The sequence below is a fragment of the Sciurus carolinensis genome, chromosome 7 (assembly GCF_902686445.1).
Source record: "Sciurus carolinensis chromosome 7, mSciCar1.2, whole genome shotgun sequence".
Taxonomy (NCBI): Eukaryota; Metazoa; Chordata; class Mammalia; order Rodentia; family Sciuridae; genus Sciurus; species Sciurus carolinensis.
This window is the reverse complement of record NC_062219.1, coordinates 73,050,924-73,060,749: the sequence shown is the minus strand read 5'-3', so window position 1 is coordinate 73,060,749 and position 9,826 is coordinate 73,050,924. Positions and strand designations below refer to the sequence as shown.

Sequence of the window (9,826 nt, the reverse complement as noted above, 5' to 3'; positions counted from 1 at the left end):
CAATAGTTAAACTATGGAACCAACCAAGGTGCCCTTCAACAGATGGATGGATAAAAAAAAATGTGGCATATATACACAGTGGAGTATTAGCCTTAAAGAAGAATGAAATCATGGCATTTGCCAGTAAATGGATGGAACTAGAAACTATCATGCTAAGCAAAATAAGCCAATCCCCTCAAAACCAAAGGCTAAATGTTCTGTCTGATATGCAGATGCTAACTCACAATAAGTTGGGGTCGGGAGGGAAATTCACTGGATTAGACAAAGGGGAATGAAGGGAAGGGAGCAGGGATGGGAGTAAGAAAGACAGTTGACTGAACTGGACATAACTTGCCTATGTTCACATATGAATACATGACCAGTATAACTCCACATCATGTACAACCACAAAAATGGCAAGTTATACTATCTGTTTTTTTGTTGTTTTCCATTTATATTTGATATGTCAAATATATTCTACTATCATGTATAACTAAAAAGAACAAATAAAAATTTTTTTAAAAAAGAAAATATAAACAAATCAATAAGTTTGATATGAATTTAATAATTTATTTCTTACAATGTCTATCCTGGCTATCAGTGTAAACACACTTCTTAAAAACAATAATGTATTTAATTGTGTTTTAAAATTCAAGAATAAATATAAGATGTGTTAAGAGTACTAGGGGTGTGACTCACTGGTACAGTACTTGCCTAGTATGTGTAAGTGAGGCCCTGGGTTCAGTTCCCAGTACCACACTCACACACACACACACACATACAAAGCATCAGATGGCTGGGCGTGGTGGCATGTGCCTATAATCCCAGTGGCTCAAGAGGTTGAGGCAGGAGGATTTCAAGTTCAAAGCCAGCCTTAGCAACTTAGCGAGGTCCTTGGCAACTTAAGGAGACACTGTCTCAAAATAAAAAATAACAAAGGGTTGGGGATGTGGCTAAGTGGTTAAAGCACTCCTGGGTTCAACTCTGGTACAAAACAAAAACAAAACAAAAGCTTCAGAAGTAGTACTGTGCAAACAGATAATTTCCATGGGCATGTTATTTTGTCCTCCCACCCCCAAAAGTTATATGTTGAAACCCTAACCCCCAATGTAACTGGGTCTGGAGATAGGGACTTTAAAAAAGCAATTAAGGTTAAATGAGGTCATTGAGGTGGGCCCTAATCCAATGTGGCTAGAGAGATGAGGAAAGTGGGACACATATGGGTACAGAGGAAAGACTATGTGTGGACTAAAAAGGAGGTAGCTATTTGCAAGCCAGGAAGAGAGGCCTCTGAAGAAACCAGATCTGTTGACAACTTGATCTTGGACTTTAGCCTCCAGAACTGTGAAGAAACAAATTTCTCTGTCATCCAGTCTGTAGAATCTTGCTATGGCAATTTCAGCAGACAAAGAGATCATTCCACATGCTGGTTCAAATGTGGAGTATCCCAAACAAGGTAGACAGAAGGTCAGACAGTCTGCCCTGGAAAACTTCTAGATGATTCAGTGGCCCTACTGATGAGGAAAAAGACAATGGCAAAGATGTTTGTGAAGAATTTGACTGTAATTATTTCATAAAATAAGAATAGAAACAGCAGTGTTTTAAAAATAATGTTAAATATCAAATGTTAAATTTTTTTTTCCTGGTGCTGGGGATGGAACCCAGGGCCTTGCTCATGGTAGGCAAGCAAACTACCACTGAGCTACACCCGATCCCCCAAAGTCAACATTGAACAATTTCATCTAGATTTAAGTTTACCACTTGAGTGTGTTATAAAATTTCTGATGAACTTTTATTGGGGGAATGGGAGATTGTCTTATAATTAGGATATGTGCAAATAGGGTATATTTTTTCAAGTTAGAATGAAGTATAGGCCTTTTTTTAAAAAAAATGATATTATTTAGTGACAATTGGTCAAATTAACTTTGAAATGAAAATGACATTATTGTGTATATAATCACTTTATTAAAGCGAGTTTCAAATATGACAAATGTTGTTTGGGGGGTTTGGATGGAGTTGATCTATACAGTTTATAGATATATAGCATAACGAATGCCTTTAAAATAATACATCAAATGAACCCTCTCCTTTATCCCAGGCCCTGACATCAGTTGCCACTGGGTGTCCTTCTGCCTGGTACAGAGGCTGCCTACTCTAAACAACTGTTCTGAGGTTCTTAGAAAATGCTGGTATTCTAGCTGGGCGTGGTGGTGCACACCTGTAATCCCAGCTACTCAGGAGGTTGAGGCAGGAGGATGGAAAGTTTGAGGCCAGCATGGGCAACTTGGTGAGACCCTGTCCCAAAACAAAATCTTAAAAGGACTGGGATATAGCTCAGTGGTAGAGCATCCTTGGGTCCAATCCCTACTATTACAAACGAAAAAAGAAAAAGAAAGAAAATGCTGGTATTCGTTGAGTGGAAATGCAGATAGATGTCTAGAGATGTTTTGCCACTTCTTTTGATTTTTGGTATTCTTTTTCTCTTTAAGAAACCAAGTGAGTACTTCTCATTCAGATGAGTTATAGGTAGTCCTGAATTTTGCATTCTCTTTAACTGCAGTTTATAGAGGAGACATTAGTCTCTTCCCAAGTTCCTCAGTGAAGATACCATGTTACTGAGAATGAACTTCATTTTGACCAAAAACCTGCCTAAGGTAGAGAGGTGCTTGAAGCAGTGATTATGGAAAGGGAACACTTAAATACAAGTTTTCTAGTCTAGTTACCTACATGACAAAAAAGACAAAATGCATGCATAATCCTCATCTTCAAAATATCCCTACCAGAGATGTTTCCATCAGAAGCTGTTAACTATTGCACCAATCTACAAAGCTTGGGAAGAGGTGAAATCTTGTGAACTGCAACTTGTAAATAAACTTAATATTAAATATTATTGCCTTTTATTAAACACAAGGAGATGCATAAGAAATAGATAATAGACTATAAACAGAAGCATGAGTTTCTGTCAAAGTAGGGATTTAGGTGCATGTAGGTTCCATGCAAGTGAACTTAGGTGCTTCCCAATTCCAACTAGTCCAAAGAATATGATGATATCCATTCAAAGGAAATCATTCATGTGAATAAGCATTGGGATCTAAAAGAGGTTGAACTACAGTGCCCACAACACTGGTACTGTGCTTTTCAGGGAGACCAGGGTAACAACTAACATCAGCTGCTATAGTGTCATATTCCTGCAGCAACTAGTATAATGCTTTGTATACAACAGATGTTTAATGAATGCAAAACTGTCTTGTCAATGTAATTTTGGAAAGCTGGAGAAGGGACAGTGAAGACATGGGTGGTACTGGGATTTTTTTAAAACCATAATCTTAAAACTTTTTCCACCATATAGGTATTTCTATAGTACATACCATGAAAAAATGTGAAATTTGTAGAATTACAGGCATCTATGAGAAAATAGACCAGTATATTAAATTGAATAAAATATATGCTGCCGGAAAAATGATCCTGGAGTATTTATCAATGGCATGGGTGTTGATCTTCATGCTCACGTAGCTGCTTCTCGGACTTTTCCTCTGGGGAGAGCTCCTCTCTGAGGCCAGGGTCAGCTGCACCATCATCTTGTCGGGTTTCTCTCCATTCTCCGGCATGTAGTTGCCCAGGTCATTCATTTCACCGTCACTGTAGCTGCCATCCAACATCACAGCACGCGACTGCGGTAACCCACAGGTGCAGGGGAGCTGCAAGCATAGCAGACGCACACTGGCCTTGGAACTCAGTGTCATTGCTCAGAAGCCCTACGGATGTAACTGTGTGATGCGGTTGCCTTTCTCCAGTTTCTCTTATTCCCAGTTTGGGGGAAAGGTAGGAAAACAATGGTGGCTTCACTGTAAACATCCTAAAATAGCAGGTATTTATTTATGTTGAATCAAAATCTACAAATTGACTTTTAGGAAACAGTCTGTGTCATACAACAGACTATCAAAAAGGTTCATGATTAGATACATCACCCTATTCTCCATGAGATTATAAACATACTGAGCCTGTGATAAAAAATGTTTACGAAATAACATTATTACGTGTGTGCGCATGCGCGTGTGTGTGTTGTGGTGGTAAGAATTGGAAAGAAGTGGCGTTGTGAAAATAGTTTAGTACTCTACAGTTAGATTTTTCTGGAGTAGATAATCATGGCTTTGCAGACTGGATGAAGAAAGGAAGCCCGGAGGGAGGAAAGATAACCTGGGAAGTGATGGGATATGTATGAGTTCACATGTGAAGGAAAATTTCCTAGAATGGAGGAGGTTCATCCCAGGAGTGTTCTTTAATTCCTCCTCTGCCTTCATAATTTGTTATCCAGTATTAAATTGCCATTTGTTTTTCTCCTGGGATTCTCTCACTAAACCCTGAACTGCAACAAGATTAAAGAAATCATGCCTTAGTTAAATGGCTTAGTGGCTCCTGGTATATGGTAGCTGCTAAAGAAAAGTTTCAGTGAGTGAAAGATGTAGTCCAGAGTAAATTTCATAGAGTTATGATACACATCAATTTGTTTGCTCTTCACTACAACCTTGTGAAGGAGCAGGGGGAGAGGGATATCATGGCCCCATTTTAGAGAGAGGGTCTGACTTACCCACAGTCCCAGAGGCAGACCAGCTCCACCCTGGCCCAGCCCCATTATGTACATGGGAAAGTCACCTTTTCCCGCAGCTTCAACTTCCGTTCCTTCCGCTCCTGCACCGTGGTCAGGTAGTTGACCGCCGCGTACTCCAGCACCGAGAGGAACACGAACACAAAGCTGACCCAGAGGTAGATGTCCACGGCCTTGATGTAGGACACGCGGGGCATGGAGGCGTTCACGCCCGTGATGATGGTGGACATGGTCAGCACCGTCGTGATGCCTGCAGCAGACATTGAGAAATAAGTGCACGATCATCTTCACCAAATACTGGAGGGCTCCATGTCTCTGTTTCTTTGTCCCTACTGCTCCTTCAGCCTAGAAGGTCTCCACCTGAACCCTCTGTCTAGCAAACACCTACTCATCTTTCAAGATTTAACTTTTATGAAACCTTTCCTTTTCTCATCCCCACCTTTTCCCTCCTCTGTATACCTTGTAGGTTCATCATAGCACTGGCTCATTTTATCCTTCTGCAAAGAATTTCAGATGTTTTCGCATTAAGACATTTCTTTCAATCCAATTGTTAAAAAAAAAAAAAAAGAAATTACATATATAAGCAGGTATGTATGTATGTTTCTTGTAACTACTGCTCAATCTAGGCAATGAAAGTGCATGGCATTTGTTTTAATATTTGTGTCCTTGCTGCTTTTGTAGAAACCTGTAGTCCCGGACCTGTCTTATTAGCTATTAGGCACTACTAATAACCCCTCCTACACTGGACCTGGCTGCCCATTGAGCAAGGCTGACTTGAGAACCTAGAGGTCAGTTTTATGAAGGATAATGTTGTTAACTTCATTTATAGGAGGCACATTTAAAAAACAGAATGCACATTTAAAAAACAGAATGCACATTTGTTTAACACAATAAATGTTTTAGCTACACAACAACCAACAACCATTATAGGACAGGGCATCTGTCTGTGGAAATTTGCCCAGGATTTCAAATTAAGCTCAGAACATTTGCTTGGCAAACATCAAATCACAGGGGATTGGGGTCATCCTAGAGGCCAGTTCCAATCCATTTTCACTAAAACCTGGTGGGTCACACTGTCCCTTGAAACCCCTAAACTGTCTGCACAGTGGTGGTGGTATGTGTGGTTAGGTGGGTCCAGTATTGACTTGCCATCCTTGGAATGCATAGGGAGGAGGGATTTCCAGGCTGGAGAATGTACAAACTGGGATAGCTCATTAAAAATGCAGGTTCCTGGTCCTTGTTCAGAGATTCAGATTCTTTTAATAAGATAGCGCTCAATATTTTAAACCATTTCCCTCAGAGGTTCTGCCACAAAGATCCCTTGGGCCACCTTTTGAAAAGACCTTCTTATAGAACATGATTCATTATACGATTGAGCAGAGAAAGCACCCAAAGACCATGATCCCCCACCCCTGGATATGACTCTAACAAGACAAAAAGGGAGATGTTTGGATGGGCACCTGTGGGAACCTGGAAACAATTTTGCTTTATAGATTCTTAATTATGAAACTTTGCCTGTGAATTAATACCTTGAAGCATTTTCAAGTTAGAATGGCAAAAGGACCAATTTGAAAAGAATGATTTTATCTGGAATTACTTGAATTTTCAGATACTTGAAATGTACAGTTGAGATGTTCCTTACCTAAGGGGACTCTGGCAGGTACTGCTCTACGGTCAATCCAGAAGGACACCCAGGACAGCATGACCATCAGGGTGGCAGGGAAATAAGTTTGGAGCAAGAAAAAGAAGATGTGCCGACGCAAAGTGAAATTAATGTACAGCCGATTGTACCAGCCTGGGAGACATAAGGAAGAAAAGAACACATGTCACAGCTGCTGGCAACTTCATAAAAGAACATTTTTTGGTAGTTGTGTTTCTTTTCTTCCTTTTTAAAAATTGATGTATTATAATCATACATAATAGTAGAATGTGTTGTTATATATTTGTACACGCACACAATGTAACAATATAATTCGGTCTATTTCATTCCCCAGTACCTCCCCTTTCCCTTCTTTCCTCCCTCCCCCTGGCCCCTTTCTTCTACACGTCTGGTCTCCCTTCTTTCATGAGATCCCACACACATACACACCTCCCCACTCCTTTTGTTCTTGCTAGCTTCTACATATGAGAAAACATATGACCCTTGACTTTCTGAGTTTGGCTTATTTTGCTTAACATAATGATCTCAAGTTCTATCCATTTTCCTGTAAATGACATAATTTCATTCTTTATGACTGAATAGAACTCCGTTGTATATACATACTAGGTTTTCTTTATCCATTAATTCATTGACAGATACATAGGCTAGTTCTGTAATTTGGCTATTATGCTGCTAAAGATATTGAACATTTGTTTTCATATATTTCACCATTTGTATTTCTTCTTTTGAGAAGTGTCTGCTTAATTTATTTGCTCACTTACTGATTGGGTTATGCATCTATTGCTCTAGCGTGCTGACTTTATTTTTTTGTTGTAGAATATTTTAATCACATAAAACAAGATACATTTCATATAGCTATCACTCCCCAATCTCTAATCCTGTCATTAAACATTTGAGGTCAAAGGAACTGCCAAATTGTTTTTCAAAGAGGCTGCACCAGTTTTATATACTAACCATCAGTGTGAGGGCTCAATTTTCCCACATCCTCACCAGAATTTCTTATCTGATGTTTTGTATATAGCTATCCTCCTAGGAATTAAGCAGTATGTCCTGGAGACTTTGATTTGCATTTCCCTGATGATTAATGATATTGAGCATCTCTTCACATCCTTATTGTCAGTTTGTACATTTTCGCTGGAGAAATGGCTGCTAATACCCTTTGATAAATTTTTCCCATATTTTTATTGGTGCATTATAGTTGTAAATAATGGTGGGATTTGTTGTTACATATTCATACATACACACTATTTTACAACATAATTTGGCTAATATTCTCTAGCATTTCCCCTTTCCCTCTCTTCCTCCTTCTCCCTTTATTCCATTGATCTCCCTTTGATTTTCATGAGATTCCTGCCCTCCCATCTTTCTTTTCCTTTTGCTTCTCTAGCTTCCTCATATGAGAGAAAACATACAACCCTTGACCTTCTGAGTTGACTTATTTTGCTTAATATAATGATCTCAAGTTCCACCCATTTTTCTGCAAATGACATAATTTCACTTTTCTTTATGACCAAATAAAACTTTATTGTGTATATACACCACATTTTCTTTATCCATTCATTTGTTGATGACACCTAGACTGGTTCCATAGTTTGGCTATTGTGAATTGTGCTGCTATAAACATGTGTATACATGTATTACTATAATATGATGACTTTAATTCTTTAGAATAAATATCAAGGAGTGTTACAGCCGAGTCATATGGCGGTTCCATTCTTGGCGTTTTGATGAACTTCCATACTGATATCTGTACTAGTTGCACCAACTTACAGCTCCACCAACGTGTGAAAGTATTCCTTTCCACATCCTCTCCAACATTTATTATTGTCTGTATTCTTGGTGGCTGCTATTCTAACTGGAGTGAGATGAAATCTCAGTGTAGTTTTTATTTGTGTTTCCATCATTGCTAAAGATGTTAAACAATTTTTCATGGGTTTGTTGGCCATTTGTTTTTTCTTTAGAGAATTATCTATCTAGTTCATTTGCTCATTTATTAATTGGGTCTTTTAGGCTTCTGGTTATAAGTTTTTTGAGTTCTTTATATATTCTGGATATTAATCCTCTGTCCAAAGACTAGCTAGCAATGATTTTCTCCCATTCTGAGGTTCTCTCTTCACATTCTGAATTGTTTCCTTTGCTGAACAGAAGCTTTTTAATTTGATGCCATCCAATTTATTAATTCTCAGTATTCATAGAAGAAATTTTATTTAGGGAATCATAAATGACTTTGGTATTCTCTGGAACCCTACCATCCCTTTAAAAGGTGGAAGTCAGCAAAATCAGGGAATGGAGAATTATGTAGTAATCCACACCACCTGAATCCATCTCAAAAAATCTTTGGACTTCATCCTAAATGCGAAGGGGACCTCTTAAGAAGGTCATACAAGGGCTGGGGTTGTGGTTCAGTGATAGTATGTGTGAGACACTGGGTTTCATTTTTCAGCACCACATAGAAAAGTAAAGATATTGTGTCTATCTACAACTAAAAATATTTTTTTAAAAGAAGGTCATATAATATTTTGTCACTCAAAATGTGGTATAGGGCCCAGCACCCTCGCCACCAACTGGGAGCTTATTAGAAATTCAGACTCTTAAACCACAGCCTTGACCTAACTGAAGCAGAATCTCCACTTAACATTCCTTGCAAGATTTGTATGCATTGCGAATGTTTGAGAAACACTGATTTAAACAACCCCTCTGCATTTCCTTATGAGGAAATGTGTTTTAAGGTAAGATATAGTTAACCACAATATTGTAGTTTGGCACAGAGTGAATGATCCCTGATAAAGCTATGCTTTACTTTGCCTTTGTGTTATAAGGGAAAAGTATGCAAGGAGGAGGTGAAGGGAATGGAAGGGTGGTGGAATGAAATGGAAAGGCAGAATGAGCATGAGATGCTTAGGACTTGGCAGCATCAACTCAGAACTTGGCATTCTGGGTAACTGTGATTCATGGGATGTGCCTCTTGGCATCAACAAGTTATTGTGCAAGAACTGTCAGAAGGCTGAGTCAAAAGAACAGCTCCCATCCCCTCCCATGAAATAAGGCTTGTGGGTGATGGATATGGAAGAGAAGATGTGCTTAAAGGATTTTGAATGTCTTCAACATAAAGAAATGGTAAATGTTTCAGGAGATAGATGTTTGCCCTGATTTAAACATTACTCAATGTATACATGTATTGAAACATAACAATAACCCACAAATATGTACAATTTGATGTTTTTATGTAGAAGTTAAAATAAATTTAAATTAAAGAGAGAGAGAGAGAGAGAGAGTGAGGGAGAGAGAGAGAGAGGTGTTGGATGCTACACTGAAATTAACTGGTTCTCTTGCTTGCAGATTAGAGAGACTATAGTACACTTTAAAAGGTCACACTTCCCCAGGCAGCCAATAATCATGCAAGGTTTTAGCAATAGAAACTACATAAATATTTAAGCAAAATCATCCTGAAAGGTGATTGGTCAAAACCAATGAGATGGAGAGTCAACCTCAGCTGTTCCAGCAGCACAGTCCAGCAGTCTGGAAGAAGGCCACAGAGCATGCCCCCAAGAAGCAATGAGGGGGCAAACCTGTTCAGACTC

At 38.8% G+C, this 9,826-nt stretch overlaps 1 protein-coding gene across 5 annotated transcripts in view; it reads right to left on the bottom strand.

Moving 5' to 3' along the window:
• Positions 1-890: 890 nt before the first annotated feature.
• Gabrr1 (gamma-aminobutyric acid type A receptor subunit rho1) overlaps positions 891-9,826 on the bottom strand; it is a 55,170-nt gene continuing 46,234 nt past the window's right edge. For 3 of the 5 annotated variants that reach the window (XM_047558539.1, XM_047558535.1, XM_047558538.1), the window contains exons 8-10: positions 6,228-6,380; positions 4,633-4,835; positions 2,060-3,677 (exon numbers count right to left, since the gene is read on the bottom strand). In XM_047558539.1, coding sequence (XP_047414495.1) covers positions 3,384-3,677; positions 4,633-4,835; positions 6,228-6,380 — 650 coding nt within the window. In that variant the 3' untranslated portion in view covers positions 2,060-3,383. Of the gene's footprint in view, positions 1,494-2,059; positions 3,678-4,632; positions 4,836-6,227; positions 6,381-9,826 lie in introns of those variants that run through there. The other 2 variants (XM_047558537.1, XM_047558536.1) reach the window with 2 other exon arrangements.